Raw genomic sequence first — 25,127 nt, 5'->3', positions numbered from 1 at the left:
ACCATCCATCGGGTAGAAAAGGGCGGGGAGGGGGCGGAGGGGGGCAGCCCCTCCCCCAGCCCCTCCCCCAGCCCGGCCCGGGGGGGGGGGGGGTCCCCGGGGCGGCGGGGGGGGGAAGGGGCCGAGACTTGGCACAAAAAATCCTGGCGGCAGCGCGGAGGCAGGGGCTGTACAATAGAAAACGGAGTCTCTGGGGGGGCGGACAAAAAAGGGAGGGGGGGCACCCAGACACCTGAGTCCCCTGGGGGGGGGGTGTGTGTCCCCCCCCTGCCCACCACCCCCCAAAGTACAAAAGAGCTAAAAACACCGGGGGGGGGGGGGGAGAGGGCCGGGGGGGGGGGATGTGGAGTTCTCCAGGGTGGCCGCAGTCCCTTGGTGGCCCATGATGGTGGCCCATGGTGGTGGCCCATGGCGGTGGCCCATGATGGTGGCCCATGGCGGTGGCCCATGGCGGTGGCACTGGGTGGTGGCCCATGGCGGTGGCCCATGGCGGTGGCCCATGGCGGTGGCACTGGGTGGTGGCCCATGGTGGTGGCCCATGATGGTGGCCCATGGCGGTGGCACTGGGTGGTGGCCCATGGTGGTGGCCCATGATGGTGGCCCATGGTGGTGGCCCACGGTGGTGGCCCATGGCGATGGCACTGGGTGGTGGCCCATGGCGGCGGCCCTCGGTGGTGGCCCATGGTGTGTAGGGTGCGTGTGGGGGGGGGACACACAATTCCCCTGGGCTGGTGGCCGGCGGTGGCCGGGGAGGGGGGCTAGTTGCCGGCCATGCACTTGAAGCGGTTCTTGAAGAAGAAGAGGCGATGCTTGAGGCGAAGGCTGTCGTCGCGGGCGGGGGGGTACCGGTAGCGGGCGTACTGCCGCTCGCCCTCCGTCCGGCGCCAGGGCAGGGCCAGTTTGGAAGCGTGATCCACCACCACGTCCTCGCAGGAGCCCACGTGCAGCACCCCCAGCCCGTCGATGAAGAACTCTGGGTGGGGACGGACGGACACCCCAAAATGGGCTCAGCGCCATCGTGGGATCTCCAAAAATCCCCCCTCCCCGCTTCAGAGTTTCCCTTTCTCTTCCCGGCATCCCAGTGTTTGCCCACCCCCCCCCGCCCCAGCACCCCAGGTGACCCCATAGTGGGGGGGACACCCTTCACCCTCACCCCAGTAGAGAGCCGGGGGTCTCCCCCAGTTCTCTCCCCATGTCTGAGACCCCCCAGGACCCCAACGTTCAGCTCCCTTCTCTTCCCTGAGGGACCCCGATGCCTCAACCCCCCCAATGGGACACCCTACACCCCTCCCACCCAGCACCCTGTCACCTCAGACCCCCCTGGGACACCCTAGCTCCCTCCCACCGGCCACCCCCACACCCTGGACCCCCCTGGGACAGCCTGGGCCCCCCTCCCACCCAGGACCCCAATGTCCAAACCACCCTGGAACACTCCAGGCCATAGAGACTCCCCCATCTGGGTCCTCCCCTGGAGCACCCCCCCAGGACCCCCTGCCCCCTCAGGACCCCCTCCCCAGGATCCCCTGTCCCTCTCCTCCCAGGACCCCCAGGACACCCCCCATATTCCTCCCTCAGGACACCTTCGTTCCCTCCTGGGACCCCCAGGACCACCCCCCCCGGGATGCCCCCAGGACATCCTCCCTGCCCCCCTACCCCGGGACTCCCAGGACCCCCCCAGGACCCCCTTGTCTCCCATCCAGGACATCCCAGGATCCCCTGCCAAGGGACCCCCACGATCCCCCCAGGTCCCCCCTGGACCCTCCCCAGGACCCCCAGACCCCCCCATTAACCCCAGCACCCCCCCCAGGTCCCTCCCCAGCTTCCCCCAGGGACCCCCCCACCTCTCTCTAAGATCCCCTGGCCATGTCGTCCCCCCCCCAGGACCCCTCCCATGACCCCAGGACCCCCCCCAGTTACTCCAGGACCCCCTCAGGACCCTCCCCAGGACCCCCAGACCCCTCCCATTAACCCCAGCACCCCCCCAGGTCCCTCCCCAGCTTCCCCCAGGGACCCCCCCACCTCTCTCTAAGATCCCCTGGCCATGTCGTCCCCCCCCCCAGGACCCCTCCCATTATCCCAGGACCCCCCCAGGCCCCCCCCAGTTACCCCAGGCCCCACCCTGTTACCCAAGGATGCCCCCCACCCCCCCCCATTAACCCAGGACCCCCCCAGGACCCCCCCCCATTACCCCAGGTCCCCCCCATTACCCAAGGATCCCCCCATGCCTCCCCCCCCATTACCCCAGGACCCCCCCAGGACCCCCTCCATTACCCCAAGCCCCCCCCAGTTACCCCAGTACCCCTCCCCAAGTCCCCTCCATGGACCTTCCCCAGCACCCCCATGTCCCGTCCCCCCCCCATGTCGTCCCCCCCTCCTCACCAAGGTGGGCGACCCGACGCAGGCGGGGGTCGAAGCCGACCTGCCGGACTTTGTCGGTTCGGGCCAAGAAGAAGTTCACGACGCCATCGGTGACGACGCAGGCGGGGAAACCGGCCAAGCGGTGATGGAAACCGGGCCGTGTCCGTAGGCAGTCCCCCCCCGCGCCACCCCCTCGCACGCTCAGCCGCTGCCGGTACGTCGTGGTGTAACCGGTGATTTCCCGCACCGCACCGCCAACCTGCGGGATGCCACCGGTACTGGGCGGTGGTACCGGGCACCGAGAGAGCCCCAGTAACCCCCCCGGTACCCCCCAGCATCATCCACCTGTGGCGCCGGGCACCGAGACAGCCCCAGTACGCCCCAGTATCCCCAGCATCACTGCTACTGGGCACCAAGACATCCCCAATACACCCCTGTACCCCCAGCACACCCCTGTACCCCCAGCATCGCCCACCTGCAGCACTGGCACAGGGCACTGAGACATCCCCAGTACGCCCCAGTACCCCCAGCATCGCCCACCTGCAGTGCTGCCACTGGGCACCAAGACATCCCCAGTACACCCCAGTATCACCCACCTGCAGCACTGCCACCGGGCACCAAGACATCCCCAGTAACACCCCGGTACCCCCCAGCATCACCCACCTGTGACACTGGCACTGGGCACCAAGACATCCCCAGTAACCCCCCGGTACCCCCCAGCATCGCCAACCTGTGACGCTGGCACCGGGCACTGAGACATCCCCAGTACGCCCCAGTATCCCCAGCATCACCCACCTGTGACGCTGGCACTGGGCACTGAGACATCCCCAGTACACCCCAGTATCCCCAGCATCACCCACCTGTGACGCTGGCACTGGGCATTGAGACAGCCCCAGTACACCCCAGTACCCCCAGCATCACCCACCTGCAGCACTGCCACCGGGCACCAAGACATCCCCAGTAACCCCCCGGTACCCCCCAGCATCGCCAACCTGTGACGCTGGCACTGGGCACTGAGACAGCCCCAGTACACCCAGTATCCCCAGCATCACCCACCTGTGGGATGGCACCGGGCACCGGCACTGGGAATGGGGAATGGCACCCAAGACCCCCCCAGCAACCCCTACCTGTGGCACTGGGACTGGGCACAGCACCAGAGACATCCCCAGGACCCACCCAGTGTCACCCACCTGCAGCACCGGCACCAAGACATCCCCAGTACACCCCAGTACCCCCCAGCATCACCCACCTACTGCAGTGGGCGCTGGCACCAGGAATGGCACCAACATACCCCAGTACCCTCCGAGAATCACCCACCTGTGGGATGGCACTGGGAACTGGGAATGGCACCCGAGACCCCCCCCAGCATCACCCACCTTCACCACGGGCACCGGGCCATCCCTGGTACCTGCCCCCCCACCCCAGTATTGCCCACCTCCAGTACTGGCACTGGGCACTGAAACATCCCTGGTAACCCCCCCCCCATCCCAGCATCACCCACCTGCGGCACTGGGAGCCCCTAGGACACCCCCCCACATACCCACCCCCCCCCCCCCCCAGCACCCCTGGCACACCAGGTTCACTGGGACCCCCACAGCGTGGTGCCACCCACCCGCAGCACTGCCTAAACACTGGGTACCAGCACCCTTGGGGGCACTGGGGGATACTGGGACACCCCCTGGCACTGGGTTGTGGGGCACCAGCACACCCCCTGGCACCAGGGATGGGGGGGGGCACCGAGAGGGCACCAGGCACTGGAGACGTGGGGGACCAGGACCCCCCTACTCAGACCATGGGGACCCACTGGCCACCAGCACCCCACCGGTGCCCCCCCCCAGCCCCTGGGTGCCCGCGATGCCCCCCCGCCCACCCCGTACCAGGTCCAGGCTGGTTTTCTCCAGCACGTCCACCAGCTTCTCCAGGCGGGTGCGGGGGGTGAAGATGAAGTCGTCGTCCACCCACAGCACGTACTTGGTGGTCACCTGCGAGACCGCCAGGTTCCTCCCGGCGAACCAGCCCTGTGGAGCCGCCGTCAGTGCCTGCTGCCCCACGGCTGCCCCACGGCTGCCCCACGGCCGTGCCAGAGTCCTGCCATGTCCCCCCTCCCCAGGGAGCCACAGCCCTGCCAGACCCCCCAGTGTCCCCCATCCCTGGGGACCCACAACCCTGCCAGCCACCCCTCCATGTCCTTCTTCCCGAGGGTCCCACAGCCCTGCCAGACCCCCTGCCCACCATGTCCCCCATCCCTGGGGACCCACACCCCTGCCAGACCCCCCATGTCCCCCATCCCTGGTGTCCCACACCCTGCCACCACCCCCCCCATGTCCCCCATCTCTGGGGACCCACACCCCTGCCAGACCCCCCATCTCTGGGGACCCACACCTCTGCCACCCCCCCCCCCCCATGTCCCCTATCCCTGGGGACCCACACCCCTGCCAGACCCCCCATGTCCCCCATACCTGGTGTCCCACACCCCTGCCACCCCCCCCCATGTCCCCCATCTCTGGGGTCCCACACCCCTGCCAGACCCCCCATATCCCCCCTGCCTGGTGTCCCACACCCTGCCACCCCCCTCCATGTCCCCCACCTCTGGGGACCCACACCCCTGCCAGACCCCCCCACCTCTGGGGACCCACACCTCTGCCACCCCCCCCCATGTCCCCCATCTCTGGGGACCCACACCCCTGCCAGACCCCCAATCTCTGGGGACCCACACCCCTGCCAGACCCCCCCACCTCTGGGGACCCACACCTCTGCCACCCCCCCCCATGTCCCCCATCTCTGGGGAGCCACACCCCTGCCAGACCCCCAATCTCTGGGGACCCACACCCCTGCCACAACCCTCCATGTCCCCCATCTCTGGGGACCCACACCCCTGCCAGACTCCCCATCTCTGGGGACCCACACCTCTGCCACCCCCCCCCCCATGTCCCCCATCTCTGGGGACCCACACCCCTGCCACCCCCCCCCATGTCCCCCATCTCTGGGGACCCACACCCCTGCCACTCCCCCCCATGTCCCCCATCTCTGGGGTCCCACACCCCTGCCACCCCCCTCCATGTCCCCCACCTCTGGGGTCCCACACCCCTGCCAGACCCCCCCCATGTCCCCTATCCCTGGGGACCCACACCTCTGCCACAACCCTGTCCCCCCTCTCCCTGGTGTCCCACACCCCTGCCACCACCTCCATGTCCTCCATCCCTGGGGACCCACACCTCTGCCCCCCCCCAGTGTCCCCCCCCCACAGTCCTGCAGCCCCATGTCCCTCCCACCCCCCCCATGTCCCCCCCTCCCCAGTCCCCCCCAACCCCACATCCCTCCTCCCACCCCCCAGCCCAACCCTGACCCCCCCCCCCCCCAACACCCCCCCCCGGACCCCCACCTTGCCGAAGGGCATGAGGTAGTGCTCGAGGTGGGGGCCCTGCAGGGGCTCGGGGCGCTGGCTGTCATCGGCCACCACGATGGTGACGGAGGGGTAGAAGCGGCGGATGCTGGCGATGAGCCCCCGCAGCTTGTCGTAGCGCAGGAACGTCTTGGTGGCGATGGTCACCAGCGCCGTGATGTTGTACCCTGGGGGGGGGGGGGATGTCAGCTGGGGGGGGGGGGGAGTACTGGGCACCCCATGCTGGGAGGATTGGGGTATCCACGCTGGGAAAACTGGGTAGCCATGCTGGGAGGACTGGGAACACACACTGGGAAGACTGGGTACCCACAATGGGGCAACTGGGGCACCCACGCTGGGAAGACTGGGAGTCCATGCTGGGAAGACTGGGCACCCATGCTGGGAAGACTGGGCACCCACACTGGGAAGACTGGGCGTCCACGCTAGGAAGACTGGGCACCCATGCTGGGAAGACTGGGGCACCCACGCTGGGAAGACTGGGCACCCATGCTGGGAAGACTGGGCACCCATGCTGGGAAGACTGGGTACCCACAATGGGGCAACTGGGGCACCCACGCTGGGAAGACTGGGAGTCCATGCTGGGAAGACTGGGGCACCCACACTGGGAAAACTGGGCACCCATAATGGGAAAACTGGGTACCCACAATGGGGGACTGGGACACCCACACTGGGAAGACTGGGGCACCCACGCTGCGAAGACTGGGCGTCCACACTGGGAAGACTGGGCACCCATGCTGGGAAGACTGGGGCACCCACGCTGGGATGACTGGGGCACCCACGCTGGAGGGACTGGGGCACCCACAATGGGGCAACCGGGGCACCCACACTGGGAGGACCAGGGCACCCACACTGGGAGGACCAGGGCATCCATACTGGGAAAACTGGGCACCCACACTGGGAGGACCAGCGCACCCCAGCACTGGGAGGAGTGGGGCACCCACACTGGGAAGACTGGACCCCCCCCCACTGGGGGACTAGGGCACCCACACTGGGAGAACTGGGCACCAAAACACTGGGAGGACTGGGACACCCCAACCCTTGGAGAACTGGGCACCAAAACACTGGGAGGACTGGGATATGCCAGCACTGGGAAGACTGGGGCACCCACACTGGGAGGAGTGGGGCACCCACACTGGGAGGAGTGGGACACACTGGCACTGGGAAGACTGGGCGCCCTTGGCACTGGGAAGACTGGGACACCCCTAGCACCGGGAGGACTGGTTTTGGGGTGCCCGTGGCTCACCTCCATCCCCGTCGCTGTCGCCGTCACCGGGGGGGCCGGGGCCGTAGAGACGGGGGGTGGGCGGGTGCCGGATGCGGATGGCGAAGGCGGCGTCGTGCCCGTCGGTGGAGAACTGCACTGGAAGGCCAACGGGGCGCTGGGTGTCCCGGGCCGGGGGGGGGGGGTTTGGGGTGGCACCCACCCGCCTCAGGGTGCTCTGCACCCTCAGGGCACCACCACGGGGACACGGCGTCACCGGGCCTGAGCCGGGCTGCGCTGCCACCACGGCACCCCCAGGGGCAGGGACCCTCCGTGGCACCCGCGGGGCCAGCACCCATCCAAATCCAACCCATGGGGCCAGCACCCATCCAAATCTCCATCCATGGCACCCCAAACATCAGCACCCATCCAGAGACCACCCAAGGCACCCCAGGACCAGCACCCATCCAAATGTCCACCCATGGTCCTCCAGGGCCAGCACCCATCTAAATCCCACCCATGGGGCCAGCACCCATCCAAATCTCCACCCATTGCACCCCAAACACTAGCACCCACCCAGGGTCCACCCATGGCACCAGCACCCATCCAGAGCCCACCCAAGGCACCCCAAACACCAGCACCCATCCAGGGTCCTCCAGGGCCAGCACCCATCCAAATCCCACCCATGGTGTCCCCAGGACCAGCACCCATCCAAATCCCACCCATGGTGTCCCCAGGGCCAGCACCCATCCAAATCCCACCCATGGCACCCATGGGGCCAGCACCCATCCAAATCCCACCCATTGCACCCCAAACACCAGCACCCATCCAGGGTCCACCCATGGTCCTCCAGGGCCAGCACCCATCCAAATCCCACCTGTGGCACCCATGGGGCTGGCACCCATCCAGAGCCCACCCATGGCACCCCAAACACCAGCCCCCATCCAGAGCCCACCCATGGCACCCCAAACACCAGCACCCATCCAGAGCCCACCCACGGCACCCATGGGCCCAGCACCCATCCAAAACCCACCCGTGGCATTGCCCACACCCTACCTACACCCCTGGGACCAGCACCCATGCGGGTGCCACCCACGGAATCAACCCACCCCCCACCCCCCGCCCTGCAGCACCCACCGATGTCGGCGGTGTCGGGGTGGAAGAGGGTGTTGGTGTAGGTGACGAACTGCAGCTGGCGGTTGAGGTGGTCCAGGTGGGCGGTGGCCAGCGAGAGGCGGGGCTGCCCCTCCCCCCGCAGCTCCACGCCCTCCACCACGGCCGCCACCGCCAGCGTCCCCATGGTGGCCGTCAGGTTCACCTGCGGGGGAGAGGGACGTGACACCCAGGGTGGCCACGCCTGGGACACGCCAGGGCATCCCGCCTGTACCCTGCCCACGCCCCGCCCACACAGGACAACACCCTGCACACGCCCTGCCACTCCCCACTTGAGCATGATCCTGCCCTGCCATGGCCTGCTCGCACAGGATTCTGCCCTGCCGCGCCACGCCCACACGGGATTCTGCTCTGCCCACGCCCTGCCACACCCCGCTCGCGCATGATCCCGCCCTGCCCACGCCCTGCCACACCCTGCTCACACAGGATTCTGCCCTGCCATGCCCCACCCACACAGGATTACGCCCTGCCCACTCCCTGCCACACCCCGCTCGCGCATGATCCCGCCCTGCCCACGCCCTGCCATGCCCTGCTCGCACAGAATTCCGCCCTGCAACGCCACGCCCACACAGGATTCTGCCCTGCCCACGCCCTGCCACACCCCGCTCGCGCATGATCCCACCCTGTCCACGCCCTGCCACACCCCTCTCGCGCATGATCCCGCCCTGTCCACGCCCCACCACGCCCCTCTCGCACATGATCCCGCCCTGCCCTCTCTCTGCCACGCCCTGCTCACACAGGATTCTGCCCTGCCATGCCCCACCCACACAGGATTACGCCCTGCCCACTCCCTGCCACACCCCGCTCGCGCATGATCCCGCCCTGCCACGCCCTGCTCGCGCAGTATCCCACCCTGCCCACGCCCTGCCATGCCCTGCTCGCACAGGATTCCGCCCTGCAATGCCACGCCCACACAGGATTCTGCCCTGCCCACGCCCTGCCACACCCCACTCGCGCATGATCCCACCCTGTCCACGCCCTGCCACACCCCTCTCGCGCATGATCCCGCCCTGCCCACGCCCTGCCACGCCCTGCTCGCACAGGATTCCGCCCTGCAACGCCCCGCCCACACAGGATTCTGCCCTGCCCACGCCCTGCCACACCCTGCTCACGCAGGATTCCGCCCTGCCATGCCCCACCCACACAGGATTTCGCCCTGCCCACGCCCTGCCACACCCCGCTCGCGCATGATCCCGCCCTGCCACGCCCTGCTCGCGCAGTATCCTGCCCTGCCCACACCCTGCCATGCCCTGCTCGCACAGGATTCTGCCCTGCAACACCCCACCCACACAGGATTCTGCCCTGCCCACGCCCTGCCACACCCCGCTCACGCATGATCCCACCCTGTCCACGCCCTGCCACACCCCTCTCGCGCATGATCCCGCCCTGCCCACGCCCTGCCATGCCCTGCTCGCACAGGATTCCGCCCTGGCCACGCCCTGCCACTCCCCGCTCGCGCATTATCCCACTCTGCCCGCGCCCTGCCACTCCCCGGTCACACAGAATTCCACCCTGCCCATGCCCCGCTCGCGCAAGATCCCGCCCTGTCTACATGCTGCCACACCCCACTCGCGCATGATCCTGCCCTGCCACGCCCTGCTCGTGCAGTATCCCAGCCTGCCCATGCCTTGCCATGCTCTGCTTGCACAAGATTCTGCCATGTCCACGCCCTGCCACACCCCGCTCGCGCATGATTCCGCCCTGCCCACGCCCCACCCACACAGGATTCCACTCTGACCACGCCCTGCCACACCCTGCTCGCGCACGATCCCGCCCTGTCCACGCCCCGCCACTCCCCGCTCGCGCACATTCCTCCCTGCCCACTCCCTGCCACGCCCCACTCGCGTCCCACCCCGCCCTGCCCACGCCCCCACCCTCACCTGGTAGGTTTTCCTGCCCGTTGCCTGCAGGCTGAGCCCTGCGGGGCCACAGAGAGGTGAGCAGGGCCGGGGGGGGCACCCACCCAAAGACCCCTGGGTGGGTGGGGGGTGTCACCCCCTACCCCCCCCATGCCCTCCCATGCCCATTGTGCCCCCCGTGCCCCCGATCCCTCCCTGTGCCCCCCATATGTTCTCACCCCCCCTTGACCTGCGCCCCCCAATACTGCCGTACCCCCCCACCCCTGTGCTTCCCCAAATTGCCCTTTTACCCCCCAATACTGCTGTACCCCCCCCACCCCACTGTGTCCCCCAATGGTCCTGTGCCCCCCCCCGTGCCCCCCCCCTCACCGGGCACCAGGACGGTCTGCAGCGGCCGCACCTCCACCCCCTGGGCCGGGTACTCGAGGGGGGAGTTGGCGCGGACGATGAGCAGCCGGTCGGCCGGGGACTGCACCCTGCGGGGAGGGTGGGGGGGCTCAGGTGGGGGCCATCCTGCCCCACAGCACCCTGCCCAACACCAAGCCTCAGGGGGTCCCCCCCACCCGCCCCACACTGATCCCAAGGGGTCCTATCCTGCCCCATACCGGCCCTGGGGGTCCCACCCTGCCCTACACCGATCCCAGTGGGTCCCATCCTGCCCCACACCAACCCTGAGGGGTCCCATCCTGCCCCACACTGATCCCAAGGGCTCCCACACTGATCCCAGCGGGTCCCATCCTGCCCAATACAGATCCCAGGGGCTCCCCTCCTGCCCCACACCAATCCTGGCTGTCCCACCCTGCCCCACCCCGATCCCAGTGGGTCCCATCCTGCCCACTACAGATCCCAGTGGGTCCCATCCTGCCCCACACCAATCCCAGTGGGTCCCCTCCTGCCCCACACCGACCCCAGCGGGTCCCATCCTGCCCAATACAGATCCCAGTGGGTCCCATCCTGCCCCACACCAACCCTGAGGGGTCCCATCCTGCCCCACACCGATCCCAGCGGGTCCCATCCTGCCCAATACAGATCCCAGCGGGTCCCATCCCGCCCCACACCGATCCCAGCGGGTCCCATCCTGCCCAATACAGATCCCAGCGGGTCCCATCCCACCCCACACTGACCTTGGGGGGTCCCACCCTGCCCCACAGCGACCCTCGGGGTGTGTGCGTGTGCCCCCCCCAGGGGACCCCCCGCTCACCGCAGGCGGTAGCTGTGGTACTCGCGCTCGCGCTGGCGCTGCAGCCGGGGCCGCTCGCCGGGGGCGAAGGCGCTGGCGAAGTCGACGCCGGGGCCCTGCCCGAAGAGCTGCCGCTGGAGGGGCAGCGCCAGCCCCGGCTCCGCCTCGCAGGAGCAGCCGTTCCTGGGCAGCAGCCTGCCCCGCCCGCCGTCACCACGCCCGCTCCGCACCCACGGGCGGGGACGATGCCCACCCACGCCCTGGCACCGCCTCGTCACCTGCCCTGGCACCGCCCGGCACCGTCCTGGCACCGCCTTGTCACCCACCCCAGCACCGCCCGGCACCGCCCTGGCACCACCCTGGCACCGCCCAGCACCACCTTGTCACCCACCCTGGCACCGCCCTGGCACCGCCCCAGCCGCCACCCCATCACCCCCTCCCCAGGGTGCCCCCATCCCCACGGGTGCCCCAGCCGCCCCACCCTGGGGTGCCCCCATCCCCGTGAGCCCCAGATTCCCCACACCCTTGGGTACCCCCACCCATGGGTGCTCTGACCCCACGGGTGAGTCCCACCCCAACCCATAGGTTCCCCCAGCCCATGGGTACCCCCACCCATGGGTGCCCCCACCCTGCGGTACACCAAACCCCTGGGTGAGTCCCAGCCCCCACCCATGGGTACCCCCAGCCCATGGGTGCCCCCAGCCCCCCGGGTGAGTCCCAGCCCCCCACCCACCCAGGGGTGCCCCCCACCCATGGGTGCCCCCACGACGGGCGCGAGTCCTTACTCCATGACCTCCTCCTTGAGGCGGAAGGGGACGTGGGGGTAGGAGCGGGCGGGGGGGGGCAGGGGGGGCCCCAGCAGGCGCTCGGGGGCCGGGCGCCGCAGGTCGACGCTGGGGGCACCCTTGGGTGCCCAGAGGTGGAGGTAGAGGGCGGCCAGCGAGGCCGTGGCCACCAGGAGCAGGCAGAGGGACCTCTGCGCCCCCCGCATCCTGGGCGCGGGCGGGGCCGGCGGGGCGGGGCTGCGGGGGGGACCCCACCCGCGTCACGCCCGCCTCGCCCCCAGCGCAAACTGGGGAGCACCGGGGTGGACCAGTGCCCCCAGTGCAAGCCGGTGCAACCCAGTGCCCCCCAGAACCTCCCAGTGCCGCCAATGCCTCCCGGTGCCCCCAGCACAAACCAGTGCCTCCCAGTGCAACCCAGTGCCCCCAGCACAAACCAGTGCCTCCCAACACAAGCTATTGCCCCAATGCCTCCCAGTGCCCCCAGCACAACCCAGTGCCCCCAGGGCAACCCAGTGCACCCAGCACCTCCCAGTGCCCCCAATGCCTCCTGGTGCCCCCAGCGCAACCCAGTCCAACCCAGCACCACCCAGTGCCCCCAGAACCTCCCAGTACCCCTAGCACAAACCAGTGCCCCCAGCACAAACCAGCGCCTCCCAACGCAAGCTATTGCCCCCAGCACCTCCCAGTGCAACCCAGAACCTCCCAGCACCCCCAGAACCTCCCAGCACCCCCAGAACCTCCCAGTGCCCCCAGCGCAAACCAGTGCCTCCCAGTGCAAGCTATTGCCCCCAATGCCTTCCAGTGCCCCCAGTACAGACCAGTGCCCCCAGCACAACCCAGTGCCTACCAACACAAGCTATTGCCCCAATGCCTCCCAGCGCCCCCAGCACAAACCAGTGCCCCCAGGGCAACCCAGTGCACCCAGCACCTCCCAGTGCCCCCAGAACCTCCCAGTACCCCTAGCACAAACCAGTACAGCCAGCACAAACCAGTGCCTCCCAATGCAAGCCATTGCCCCCAGCACCTCCCAGTGCAACCCAGTGCAACCCAGAACCTCCCAGCACCCCCAGAACCTCCCAGTGCCCCCAGCACAAACCAGCGCCTCCCAACGCAAGCTATTGCCCCCAGCACCTCCCAGTGCAACCCAGTGTAACCTAATGCCCCCAGCACAAACCAGTGCTCCCAGCGCAACCTGGTGCAACCCAGAACCTCCCAGTGCCCCCAGCACCTCCCAGTGCAACCCAGTGCCCCCAGCGCAACCCAGTGCCCCCCAATGCAAGCTATTGCCCCCAATGCCTCCCAGCGTCCCCAGCACAAACCAGTGCCCCCCAGCGCAACCTGGCACGTCCCAGTGCAACCGTGTGCCCCCAGTGCAACCCAGCGCAACCCAGTGCCCCCAGTGCAACCCTGTGCCCCCAGTGCTATCTATTGCCCCAATGTCTCCCAGTGCCCCCAGCGCCAACCAGTGCAAACCAGTGCAACCCAGTGCCCCCAGTGCAAGCCAGTGCAACCCAGCTCCTCCCAGTGCAACCCAGTGCAACCCAGTGCCCCCAGTGCAACCCTGTGCCCACAGTGCTATCTATTGCCCCAATGTCTCCCAGTGCCCCCAGCACCAACCAGTGCAAGCCAGTGCAACCCAGTGCCCCCAGTGCAACCCAGTTCCTCCCAGCGCAACCCAGTGCCCCCACCGTGCCCCAGTGCAACCTAGTGCAAACCACCGCCCCCAGTGCCTCCCAGTGCGACCCGGCCATCTGCCACCAAAATCACCATAGTTCCCCAGTGCCTCCCAGTGCCTCAGTGTCCCCATCGCCACCCAGTGCCCCCCCCCAGTGCCTCCCAGTGTCCCCAGTCCCTCCCACTGCCCCCCAGCACCCCCAGTGCAAACCAGTACCCCCAGTGCCTTACCCTACCACCCAACGCCCCCAGTCCCTCCCACTACTCCCAACGCCTCCCAGTCCCCCAGTTCAACCCAGTGCCCCCCCCCAGTACCCCCTGTCTGCCGTATCCCTTCCATCATGCTCCCCAGTGCCCCCTCCCAGTCCCTCCCAGTGCCCTCACCTCGGGGTGGGCGAGGGTCCCGGCGGGGTCGGGGTGGGGGTCTCAGCCCACGCTCATGGCTCTGCCCCCCCACGACACCGGCCTGGGGACACGGGGACAGCGTCAGGGGTGGGGTGGGGGGGGGGACACACACCACACCCACCCCCCACACCCCCAGCCCCACCCAGGGACACGGCTGCAGCCAGGGCCCCCCCCCGGACCCCCCTCGGGGGGCTTTATCCGAGGAGGGGGGGGTTAAAAGGAGGGGGGGGGCAGGATTGGGGGGGCTCAGGCAATGGGGGGGTAATAGGGGGGGATTTGGGGTGCAGAAGGGCCGGGGGGGGGACTGGGGGGTGCTGGGGGGGGGGGCGGGAGGCCCAGGGGATGCGGGGGGAGAAGCTCGGGGGGGATCCGGGGGCTGCGGGGGGGGGGGGGGCAGCGGGGCTGGGGGGTCCGGGGGGGGACCCGGCGGCTTGGGGGGGTGCCGGGAGATGCGGGGATGGGGGGGCCGTGGGGCGGTGGCTGCCGCGATATGTCGCGACAAAGGGGGGGGCGCTGGATGGCTCCGGCCCTACCTGGCTCCGCCGGCGGGTCCCGGCGCTCCGCGGCCGCGCACCGGCACCGGCACCGGCACCGGCAGCGGGGGGGGGGGACGGGGGGGGGGCGGTGGAGGGGGGGGGCAGGGCGCCCCCGGTGGCCCCGGCCGGGAACGGCACCGCCGCAGCCCCGGGAGGGGCCGGGGGGGGGGGCACATAAAAAACGGGGAGGGGGCGGCGGCCGGTATCACCGGAGCACCGGGGCTGGCGGACGGTCGGGGGTGCCCTGGGGGGGGGAATTAGAGCTTCCCCCCCCCGCGGTGTGGCGGGGGCTCCGGCTGCCACAGGCCGCGCTTTGTGCCCACGCGTGGGCTGCACAAAGGCTCCATTGAGCTTTGGGGGGGGGCCCGTGGGGGGGGGCCCGGGCCTGGGCTGCCTATGGCCTGTCTGTCTCCGGGGGGGGGGGCTGAGAGCTGGGGGGGGGACTGGGAGGATTCTGGGGGGGTTCTGGGGGGGGACGGGACTGGGGGGTGCTGGGGGGGGTTCTGAGGGGGGACTGGGAGGGGTGGTAGGATGCTGGGGGGGGACTGGGGGGATGCTGGGTGGTGCTGGGGGGGCACTGGGGGGGTGGGCTGAGGTTGGGGGACGCGGGGGGGGACACACCGGGGGATGCTGGGGTACCGGGGGGGTCGTAGGGAGATGGGGGGGGGATGCGGGGGGTGCTCGGGGAAGGGGGGGGCCCGGCTGCACCCCACTGGGTTCTACGCCCGGGGGGGGGGGGGTCTCGGGGAGGTGGGGGAGGGGGGGGAGAAGAGCGGGGGGTGCCCACGCGTGTTCGCGCTCGGGGCTCCCACGCACGTCGGTCGCCGTGTGCACGGGGGCCTCACCCTGGAGCGGGGCCGGGCCCCCTCCTCCCGGCTCCGGTAATCACGTGATTTCCACCCCCACCCCCCCCGATTTCCACCCCCCCCTCCAGGATGCTCTGTCTCTCTCCACCAATCAGGTGGCCGGGATCGCCTGCATCCCGCTCAGCCAATAGGGAGGCGGCAGGTGCGCCACCGCCCTGCGCCTTTAAGAGCCCGCCGTTGCGTCATCGGGGCCGGCTGCGCGCCGCTTCGCGATTGGCTGCCGCCTGCTCCGACTCAGCCCAATCGCCTCGCTCCCGGGAGGGAACCACCGCCCTCCCACCGCGGCCTCAACCCCGGCGGCATCACCGCCGGCTTCCGACCAATAGAAAGCGAGCGTCGCGCTGACTGGCAGGCGGGCGGCCCAACCGCCGCGCGGGTTGCCAGCGGGCGGGGGCGGGCTCGGAGAGGCGGCGGGCGGAAGCGGCGGGCGGTGAAGGGGGTAAGATGGCGGCGCGGCGGGGCCCTGGCCCGGGCCCAGCGCTGCTGCTGGTACTGGCGGTGCTGGGCCCGGGGCGGCCGCTGCGGGGGGTTCGCGCCGCCCTTAACCTGCAGGAGCTGAGCGAGCTGAAGTACGGCCTGGAGATCCTCGCCGAGCCCGTGTTGGCCGGGCAGGTGGGTCCGCGGCGGGGACGGGCACCGACTCCGCGGCCGTTACCGGGGACACCGTGTTGGGGTGGGGGCCGAAAGCACCGACCCAGTGTCCTACCGGCCACGGAGGGGGACGACGCTATGGGTCGGGGGTCGTACCTGTGCGGGGGAACCGATCGCGGGGTCCTAGCGGGGTTTGAGGGGACCGGACCGGGGTTGGGGGCACCGGGCCGGGGTCCTAGCGGGGATGGGGGTACTGGTCCGGACTGGTACCGGGGACGGGAGCACCGGACCGGGGACGAGGGTGGTGCTGAGGACGGGGGGGCAGGCCCCGGGGCCGTATTAGGAACGGGAGCACTGCCCTGGGATTGGGGGCACCGGGGTGGAGGACCTGCCTAGGGCTGTACCGGGGGAGGGGGGTGTCATTGGGCCTGGGGCGGGGTGGGGGGGGACGGGGACTCGGGGAGGAAACAGGCTGTGGCCGGGCCAGGGCCCTACCGGCAGCTGTCAGCACCGGGGGGGGGGGGGGGGCGTCACTGGTCCTTCCGGGGATCCTACTGGGAATACTGGGACTGGACTGGGGAACAGGGGTTGGGGGGGGAACCGTACCTCTTTCACCTCCCACTCGCCTCCGCTGAGCAGCTCCCGGCAGCTGTGGGGTGCGGCTGGACCTGGGGCGTCCTCGGGGTGCTGGTGACCCTCGCCCCCAGCACCGGCCTGGTGCTCAGTGGGGCTTCAGCTTCCGCATCCGTCAGCGGCAACGCTGCTGGCTGGCACTCCTCGTGGGGCAGAGTTCTTTCCCTGGGTGACAACGGGTGGGGACTGGACCTTGGCTCCCCAGATTTGGCAGTGGGATGGGTCGGGGTGGGGGGTGGGGGGGTGCCTGCCGGCAGGCAGCTGCTGCTGCGTGTCGCCTGCCGCCGTCCCGTGCCCGGTGACTTTGAGCTGTTGGGCGGGAGCCACCACCGAGCAAGCCCTGCGAGTGAGGCGGAGGCGGGGGGGGGGGGACAAAAACACACACCAGCCTGGAGCACACCCCTGCCCCCCCCCCCCAGCTGGGGGTAGGGGGGGCCGCAGTGATAGGTCTGTCCCCTCGCCTTCTGCCCATCTCACAGCCTTTTCTTGGGCTGGGCTCAGCTATAGTGGAGGGAAAAGAGGAAACCGAGGCATGAAGTAGCGGGGGGACTGCGGTTTGCCTTGATTTCCGCAGGGTGGGGGAAGTGGCAATGGGCTGCATCCTGAGACACGGTTCACACCGTCCGGCCAGACACCTGGGTCCCTTGGCTGGTCCCCAGGGACCCTGACAAGTGCGTCCCCTCCCAACCCCGAGTCTCTGCCACATCCCCCCCCTCCAGCGCCAGGCAGAGGATGTGGTGACAGTGGCGTCGAAGTTCAAGCAGCGCTATGAGTGTCGGCTCCCACCTGCAGCCGTCCGGCGCCAGCCCAACCCCGAGGAGGAAGCGCAGCTCTACAACGGCTCCGGCGTCGCAGAGCTCCTGCGCCCCATGGGAGCTGCCCCGTGCCTCGTCAAGGTTGGGGGGGGGGAGCACAGGGTGGGAAGTGGCGGGGGGATCACCCCGTGGCGTCCATCCTGATCCCATGTTTTTCCCCGTCTTTTCCAGACCAAGGACTGGTGGACGTACGAGTTCTGCTACGGGAAGCACATCCAGCAGTATCACATGGAAGGTGATGGCGTGGGCGGGGATGGTGGCACGGGAGAGCGGGAGAGCCGGCAGGGGGGGAAGGGGCAGAACGTCCCCGATGTCGTCCCTCCCCCTGCTTAACTCTTGTCTCTTGCCGCAGAGTCGGAGATCAAAGGAGACATTCTCTTCCTCGGCTACTACCAGTCGGCGTTCGACTGGGATGACGAGACGGCCAAGGTGTGGGCTCCCTCCACCCCAGGGACACCGCCGTCCCCTCGCCCAACCCTCTTACGAGACAGCAGGGAATCCCCGGGGGTCCCTGTCCCCACCCTGCTCTTCCCCTCCGTCCCCCTAGGCCTCCAAGCAGCACCGGCTGAAGCGATACCACAGCCAGAGCTACGTCAACGGCTCCCGGTGCGACCTCACCGGCCGAGCCAGAGAGGCTGAAGTCCGGGTAAGACGTCAGGAGGGGTGACGCAGGCGTGGTGACGCTCGTGTCCCCACGGCGCTGGCGGTGGCTGACGGTTCTCACCCCAGTTCCTGTGCGAGGAGGGAGCCGGCGACTACATCGCCCGGGTGGACGAGCCCCAATCCTGCTCCTACGTCCTGACCGTCCACACCACCCGCATCTGCCACCACCCCTTCCTGCGCCCGCCAGCCGGCGCCGCACCGCAGCCCATCCTCTGCCAGCCGGCGCTCAGCCCGGCGCAGTACGTCGAGTACGTCCGCGCCCAAGTCTGTGAGTATCAGGGAGACCCCCCCCCCCGCCTCTGGGTGGGCGGTGGGACCCCGGCACGGGGGTGATGCGGGTCCCCTCTGTCCCTCCGTCCCTCCAGCTGACACCAAGCGGAAGGTGGAGGAGATCTCGGAGGAGCTCAAGACGTTGGACACGAGGCTGTGGAGCGAGAGGGACGCCGAGACCCCCGCGCAGCCCCCCGAGGGCGCACCGGCGGCCCACGGTGACGGTACAGCACCTGTCCCCTGCTTGCCGCCGCGGTGAAGCACGGCTCAGACAACCGCTGCAGGTGTTTGCCGGCTGGGGCGGCGTGCTCAGAGCTGCCCGGTGCCAGCCGTGCCCGTCCTCTCCTTCCGTGCCAGCCGTGCCAGGGGACGAGCCGGACCCAGCCAAGGAGGCGGCTTTTTGGGAGCGGGTGCGTGAGGTGACCGAAAAGGCGGGCGGCCAGCAGGACAGCACCAGGGTGAGTCCCCAGCACCCTCAGGGATGTCCTCGTGGCCACCGGCAAGGGCAAGCAGGGCCGGATGGGTGTTGTGTTAGAGGAGCAGTTTCGGGCTCCTGCTCCATCACCCGTCTCCTGCCCACAGGCAGAGGACCCATCGCCAAAGGCAACCGGCGGCCAGGCGGCTGGTGAGTCCCCAGGGGAGTGGCCAGCGGTGGCCACTCCATGTCCCCCTGCGTGTGCCGTGGGCCTTTGCCGTCCCCATCCTTCCCGCCTGTCTGTTTTGATGGTCGCCTTGTAGATACGAGGAAGAAAATCCATTTCAAAGTGATCAGGAGCCCCGGGGACCTGCTCCAGTTCATCGAGGAGCTGAAGGAGAGCACCAAGAAGGTGGGTGACCACCTGTGGCGGGGACGGGCCCCTCGGGCAGCTTCTCCATGCCTCAGTTTCCCCATCAGCACCAAGGGACATTCCTGAGAACCTTCCCTCTGCTTCCAGGCCAAGGAGAAGGTGAGTGAGGAAGAGGAGGAGGCAGCAACAGTGGTAAAGGCTCCCCCGGACCCCCCTGTCCCTGAGGAGCCCCCAGCGGGCGAGAGGGAACGACTGGAAGAGGAAGAAGAGGATGAAGAGGAAGACGGGGACCTTCTGGGTGGCTTTGAGAAGGAGCTGGAGGCCGTTCTGCTGCCCCGGGAGCAGATGGCCCAGCTGAAGGAGGAGGTGAAGACCGAGATGGAGAAAGAGTTTGACAACATCATCAACGAGGTGGGTCACCACGCTGGGGACCCCCTGGCCTGGCTGGGGACCCCCCCTGACCCCCCCTCCCATCACCCACAGGTGGAGGATGAGCTGGAGACGGAGGGGCTGAAGGGGGAGTTTGACCGTAACCAGGCCTCCAAATCTTTGGCTTCCACCCTCAACCGTCTCATGGACAAACTGGATGGAGGTGGCCCCAGCCCGGGGGGAGAGAAGGAGGAAGAGGAGGGGACCGGGAGGAAGGCCAGCCCCAGCCCACCCGCTGACGGACGCGTGCGGGTGCGGGTGAGCAGGATCGGACCCGGCAGCAACCACCAGCGGGACCCCCCCCGGCGGGAGATGGCTCGGGATAACCCCCAACTCCACCACATCGAGAGCGAGGTCCGGGAGCTGCTGGCCAAGGAGGGGCTGCGGGCCGAAGGTAGGGGTTTTGGGGGGCGGGGGAGGCTACAGCTGGGGTCCCCCCCCTCCACCCACACCCCCCCATCACCCCCCTGTCCTTCCTCTCTTAGGGAAAATCGAGATCAAGATCGTGACGACGGGGGGGGGTGACGAGGACGACGCGCACTGGCTCTCGGAGGAGGACACCAAGAACCTCAAGGAGATTTTCTTCAACATCCTGGTGAGCGTGGGGCTGGGGGGGGGGGAAACTGAGGCACGGAGGGGGGGCCAGGGCCCCCTTGTGATGTGACGTGTTGTGTCCTGTCTCTCTCCCCGCCCCCCCGCCAGATCCAGGGCACGGAGGAGGCGCAGAAGGAGCGGCGGCGGCAGCAGGCGCTGGAGGACAACTACCGCTTTGTCTGGGGGGGCCGGGATGAACCCCCGCCCCCTGGGGACTCCGAGGACCCTGACTTCTGACCCCCCCCCCCCCCCCCCAGCCCCAGCGTCAGGGCTTTGCCCCCCCCCCCCGTGGGGCTGGGTGCAGGACCCCCAGGAAGGGTGGTGATGTCCCACAGGGGTACCCCCCACCCCAGTGGAGCCCCCAAGGGGCGACCTTGGACTGTTTTTGGTTTTTCGGGGGGGGGGGGGGGAAATGTGGAACTTGCTGTGTCCCCCATGGCGGGGGGGGACCCTGCCCTGAGGCCGGGCGTATTTGTGACATGGATGAGCTGGGTGCGGGGGGAGTGTGGTTTTGGGGTGGGGGAAGAGTGTGATTTGGGGGGGGATTGTGATTTGGGGGGGGGGGGTGTCCTGTTGTTGCCACTGGAGCCATTTGCACACACATACCCCCCCCCCTTTCCCTTCCCGGGGGGGCCACTCTCTCATAATGAGATGTAACGAGGTCGTCAGGCCTCTGGCCCTGCCCCCCCCCCCCCCCTTTTTATCAATAAACCGAGGTCAGCCCCGGGCTGTGTCTGTGTCGCCTGTCCCCCCCCCGTGTCCCTTGTCCCCCCGCCGTGTCCCCTGCCACTCTTGCCTGTCGTGTCCCCCCCCCCCCGTCCCTTATTGCCCCCCCAGCCCTGCTGCCCCCCCCATATCCGATGCCGTGACCCCACAGCCCGGACTGAGGAACCGGGGTCCCCGCGGGTGGGTGGGGGGGTCGTGGTCCCGTTCCCCCCCCCCCCCCGGGATTGCAAAGGGGAGGGCTCATGGGAGCGCGGTAGCCAATCAGGCTTAGGGTGGGGCGGGGGCTCGCGTGGTTCTGGCCAATGGGAGGGCAGAGGGGGCGGGGCGGGCTGCTCAGTCCCGGCACGATGTAGCGGCGGGCGTGGGGACCCCCCCCCACGGGACAGACCGGGACCCCCCCACGGGACCGACCAGGACCCTTCCCCCCGGACTGACCCGGGACCCCCCGACTCTCCCCCGCTCCCAGGTGAGGGCGCAGCCGGGAGCCCGATCCCGGGACCCCCCCGCGACCCCCGTGTGTCCCCCCTCCCCATTTCACTGTCCTGCCCCGCTCCTTGCCCCCATCTAGGAAGACACCCCCCCCGGGGGGGCTGTGGGGAACTCAGGGGGACTGCCCCCCCCTTTAACTTATAATGGAGGGGGGGGGGGGATCCGTGTCACCCCCCCCGTGCCCCACAGGTACCCCTTGGAGCCGGGGGGGGGGGGTCCCAGCTCCGCCACGACCCCCTGTAGGTGTTGGCACCCCCCCCCCCCAAAGTGTGTCACCCCCCCCCGTGGGTTCTGTCCCCCACCCCATGGACCTTGCCCCAGGGTTTCTCCCACCAGTGACACTTCCAGCTCAGGCTGTGGCAGATGGGGGGGCATCACAGGGACGTCACGGGGTGTCGTGTGTCCCCCCCCCCCCACTCCACACTGACACCCCCCCCCCCCCGTGCCCCAGGCCACCATGCTGCTGCCAGGCCTGAAGAGCACATGGCTGCCCTTCCACGGGGGGGTCTTCGTGGGCTTCACCGCCACCTTCCTCCTCCTCCACGGCGTCCTGCTGCCCCGGCCCATGCGCCCCACCAGCCAGGACCCCCAGGAGATCGATGACCCCCCCGGGGCAACCCGCTCTCCCGTGCTTTATGGCGTGGCCCCATCAGGCTCTGCAGGTGGGTGACATCGTGATGGGGGGGGGCATTAAGCCACAGTGTGGGGGACCGTGGTGGGGTTTTGGGGTCTCTGGTGGGATGGGGTGGGAGGCACCGTGAGTTCCCCCCACCCAGCTGCTCCAGTTGGTGGGGTGGGGGGGTGCTGAGCGTCACCCCCCCCGACCACGCACTGTGGGTGACGGCGCGGGGCCAACGCGGTGGTCGCCACCGGGACCCCAACATCCATCATCCCCCTCCGCCGCGACGCCAGGCGAGGATGCCGGAGAAGCGCGGGCGCTGTACGAGCGGGTGCGCATCCTGTGCTGGGTGATGACGGGACCCGGCACCCTGGAGACCAAAGCTCGGCACGTGCGGGCTACCTGGGCACGGCACTGCAACGTGGCCCTCTTCATGAGCTCGGAGCCGGACGAGCGTTTCCCCGCCGTTGGGTTGCCCGTCCGAGAAGGACGCCACCAACTCTACTGGAAGACCATCCGCGCCTTCCAGTACGTGTACCGGCATCACCTGGATCGGGCCGACTGGTTCCTCAAGGCGGACGACGACACCTTCGTGGTGGTGGCCAACCTGCGTTGGCTGCTGGCCGCCCACCCCCCCGATCGCCCCATCTACTTCGGCAAACGCTTCAAGCCCTTCGCCAAGCAGGGCTACATGAGCGGCGGGGCCGGCTACGTCCTCAGCAAGGAAGCCCTGCGCCGTTTCGTGACCGCCTTCGCCTCCGGCACCTGCACCCACACCAGCGCCGTGGAGGACCTGGCCATGGGCCAGTGCCTGGAGAAGGTGGGGGTGGAGGCGGGCGACTCGCGGGACACGGGGGGCCGCGAGACCTTCCACCCCTTCCCACCCGAGTCCCACCTCACCGACAAGTTCTCCCAGAGCTTCTGGTACCGGAGCTACTGCTACTACCCCATCGTAGAGGTAGGTCGCACCTCCCGGGACCCCCAGCCATGGATGTTACCCTTTCATCCTGCCCCAACTGGGTAGGGGCAACCGCCAGGACGCCGAGGTGGCCACGGTCTCCCCATGTATGGCTACGGTTTCCCCACGCACGGCCACGGTTCTTCTTGCATGGCCATGGTCCCCCGTGTCTGTCTGTAGTGTCAGACCATGGACTGTACGACCATGGACCCCTTGTGTGGCCACGGTGTCCCCACAATCCATGGCCACGGTTCTTCTTGCATGGCCATGGTCCTCCACGCGTGGCCGTGAGACCCCTTGCGTGGCCATGGCGTCCCCATGTCTGTCTGTAGTGTCGTCGTCCCCCCCCCCCCCGTGCTATTTTTGGCCATGACATCCCCACACGGCGCGGCCACGGTTCCCCGTGCCAGGCTGTCGCATCCCACCACGCACGACCGTGGCATCCGCCCCATAAATACCTGTGGTGTCCCCATCCGTGGCCGTGGCGTCGTCCCCCCCCATGTGTGACCATGTTGTCGTCCCCCCCACGCATGACCACAGTCTTCCACACACGGCCGTGCTCCCACTCGCGTGACCATGGTGTCCCCCCACATGCATGGCCACGGCCCCCCCACCTGTGGTCACAGTGACCCCCCCCCACACGCCTGGCTGTAATGTCACCCCCCCCCCCAATGCGTGGCCACGATGTCCCCCATGTGCGTGTCCGTGGTGTCCCCCCCCCATACATGACCACAGCCCCCCCAGCGCGTGGCCGTGACCCCCGTGACACCCACCCATGGTCTCTGCTCCCCCCACCCAAGCCGGTTGCCTGACAAAGCCGCCCGCGGTGCCCCCCCCCACCCTGGCACCCAGCCATGTTTCCCGGGGGGGGGGCTGTCGGGGGGGGGCTGGCCCCGCTCTGGTGGTGCTGAGCCGGAGATAAGAGTATCAGCAGAGTAAGAGTATCACTCCTTTTTAGATTATCAGCCAGAGATAAGAGTATCACCGGGGGGGGGGGAGGTTGGGGGGGGGGGCAGCTGCCCCCCAATGCCCCCCACCCCAATCCAAGGGACCCTGGCCAGAGGCCACGGTGATGGGCTCGGGGTAGGGGGGGCAGCCTCCAGCCCCCACCCTCCCTCCTGCCCTGTGGCACCAACGGGTGGAGGGGGGCATTGGGTGCCCTGTGCCCCCCCCCCAACCTTCTCCAGCCCCCCCCCGCTTCATTTCTGCCCCAGGGCCCCCAGTGCTGCTCGGACCTGTCGGTGTCGTTCCACTACGTGAGTGGGGAGCAGATGTACGCGCTGGAGTACCTCACCCACCGCCTGCGTCCCTACGGCTACCGGCCCCGTTACCGGCCCCCCCTGACCCCCAGCACCCCCCCGACCCCCAATAGCACCCTGACCTAACCCGGACCACCCCCCCCCCTCCCCTCCACTGGGACAGTTGCTCTCCTCAGTGGCCATCTCTGGGGTGTCGGTGGCCACGGGGGCTCGTTTGGGGGTTGGGGACAGTGAGTGGGGATGGTGTGTGTCCCCCCCCCAGCCTGCAGCGGGGTGGGGGGGCTGGTGTGGGTGCTGCCCACGGGTGAAGGAACCCCCAGTGGTGGGGGTGGGACGGGGACATGGCCCCCTCCCAGTGTGGCCCTGGAGAAGGGGCTGCGGGAGGGACTGGGTTGGGCTGGGGGGACCCATGGGTGTTGCTGTGACCCCCCCACCCCAATTAAAACCATTTGCCCAGGATAGAGGAGCCGGTTCCCCATTTGGGTGCATCCGTGCCATACGGTGCCACCACCACCGTCACCGCTGGCGTGCAGCCCCCCCACCTCGCTGAGACAGGGGACCCCATATTTGGGGGGGCGAAGCTGGCCCCATGTTTTGGGGGGGGGGGGAGGTGTCCCTGGAATGGGGTGGCAGGTGGGGTATGGGGGGGCCAGGCTGGGAGGTGGGCACGGGTGAGCGGGGCCACGGCCGGTACCGGACCTGGCACCGGGGTGGGGGGACGGGGTCCGTGGGGGACAGGAAGCTCCCCCCCCCCCATATAGCCCCTTTACTGCCCTGGGGACCCCAAATGCCCTGCCCCCCCCCGGGCTTCTGCTCCCCCCTCTCCATGTCCCCCTCCCACCCCAGCTAGAGC

The 25,127-nt window shown here is 69.2% G+C and overlaps 3 protein-coding genes across 3 annotated transcripts; 2 read left to right on the top strand and 1 right to left on the bottom strand.

Annotated features, from left to right (window-relative positions):
- Positions 1–4: 4 nt before the first annotated feature.
- On the bottom strand, positions 5–16,870 carry B4GALNT1 (beta-1,4-N-acetyl-galactosaminyltransferase 1). The gene is made up of 12 exons (XM_075049437.1): positions 16,638–16,870; positions 14,018–14,099; positions 11,960–12,196; positions 11,196–11,369; positions 10,364–10,470; positions 10,016–10,053; positions 8,100–8,280; positions 7,005–7,121; positions 5,741–5,928; positions 4,236–4,376; positions 2,380–2,617; positions 5–973 (listed from the first exon to the last, which is right to left on the bottom strand). The coding sequence occupies exons 3-12, from the start codon at positions 12,163–12,165 to the stop codon at positions 759–761; spliced, it is 1,605 nt and encodes a 534-aa protein (XP_074905538.1). The 5' UTR covers positions 12,166–12,196; positions 14,018–14,099; positions 16,638–16,870; the 3' UTR covers positions 5–758.
- Positions 15,858–20,950, top strand: OS9 (OS9 endoplasmic reticulum lectin). The gene is made up of 14 exons (XM_075049436.1): positions 15,858–16,052; positions 17,384–17,560; positions 17,651–17,714; positions 17,832–17,908; positions 18,027–18,125; positions 18,209–18,410; positions 18,508–18,636; positions 18,770–18,870; positions 18,995–19,037; positions 19,151–19,239; positions 19,348–19,611; positions 19,684–20,023; positions 20,115–20,224; positions 20,332–20,950. Exons 1-14 carry the CDS (start codon positions 15,885–15,887, stop codon positions 20,458–20,460), a joined length of 1,992 nt encoding a protein of 663 aa, XP_074905537.1. The 5' UTR covers positions 15,858–15,884; the 3' UTR covers positions 20,461–20,950.
- Positions 20,951–21,297: 347 nt separating this feature from the next.
- Positions 21,298–24,400, top strand: LOC142041207 (glycoprotein-N-acetylgalactosamine 3-beta-galactosyltransferase 1-B-like). The gene is made up of 4 exons (XM_075049864.1): positions 21,298–21,415; positions 21,890–22,100; positions 22,351–23,015; positions 24,230–24,400. The coding sequence occupies exons 2-4, from the start codon at positions 21,896–21,898 to the stop codon at positions 24,398–24,400; spliced, it is 1,041 nt and encodes a 346-aa protein (XP_074905965.1). The 5' UTR covers positions 21,298–21,415; positions 21,890–21,895.
- Positions 24,401–25,127: the final 727 nt, after the last annotated feature.

The sequence above is a fragment of the Buteo buteo genome, chromosome 17, assembly GCF_964188355.1.
Source record: "Buteo buteo chromosome 17, bButBut1.hap1.1, whole genome shotgun sequence".
In the NCBI taxonomy this organism is placed as follows: Eukaryota; Metazoa; Chordata; class Aves; order Accipitriformes; family Accipitridae; genus Buteo; species Buteo buteo.
This window is presented reverse-complemented; position numbering and strand designations above follow the sequence as displayed.

Excerpts from the sequence above, each read along its gene's own strand:
- OS9 (XM_075049436.1), top strand. The coding sequence starts at position 15,885 with ATGGCGGCGCGGCGGGGCCCTGGCCCGGGCCCAGCGCTGCTGCTGGTA. Across the intron at positions 17,909-18,026 it reads GGGATGACGAGACGGCCAAG|GCCTCCAAGCAGCACCGGCT; the intron begins GTGTGGGCTCCC and ends CCGTCCCCCTAG. Across the intron at positions 19,038-19,150 it reads AACCGGCGGCCAGGCGGCTG|ATACGAGGAAGAAAATCCAT; the intron begins GTGAGTCCCCAG and ends GTCGCCTTGTAG.
- LOC142041207 (XM_075049864.1), top strand. The coding sequence starts at position 21,896 with ATGCTGCTGCCAGGCCTGAAGAGCACATGGCTGCCCTTCCACGGGGGG. Across the intron at positions 22,101-22,350 it reads GGCCCCATCAGGCTCTGCAG|GCGAGGATGCCGGAGAAGCG; the intron begins GTGGGTGACATC and ends CCGCGACGCCAG. Across the intron at positions 23,016-24,229 it reads GCTACTACCCCATCGTAGAG|GGCCCCCAGTGCTGCTCGGA; the intron begins GTAGGTCGCACC and ends TTTCTGCCCCAG.
- B4GALNT1 (XM_075049437.1), bottom strand. The coding sequence starts at position 12,165 with ATGCGGGGGGCGCAGAGGTCCCTCTGCCTGCTCCTGGTGGCCACGGCC. Across the intron at positions 10,471-11,195 it reads TACCACAGCTACCGCCTGCG|GGTGCAGTCCCCGGCCGACC; the intron begins GTGAGCGGGGGG and ends CCCTCCCCGCAG. Across the intron at positions 4,377-5,740 it reads ACCTCATGCCCTTCGGCAAG|GGCTGGTTCGCCGGGAGGAA; the intron begins GTGGGGGTCCGG and ends GCGGCTCCACAG.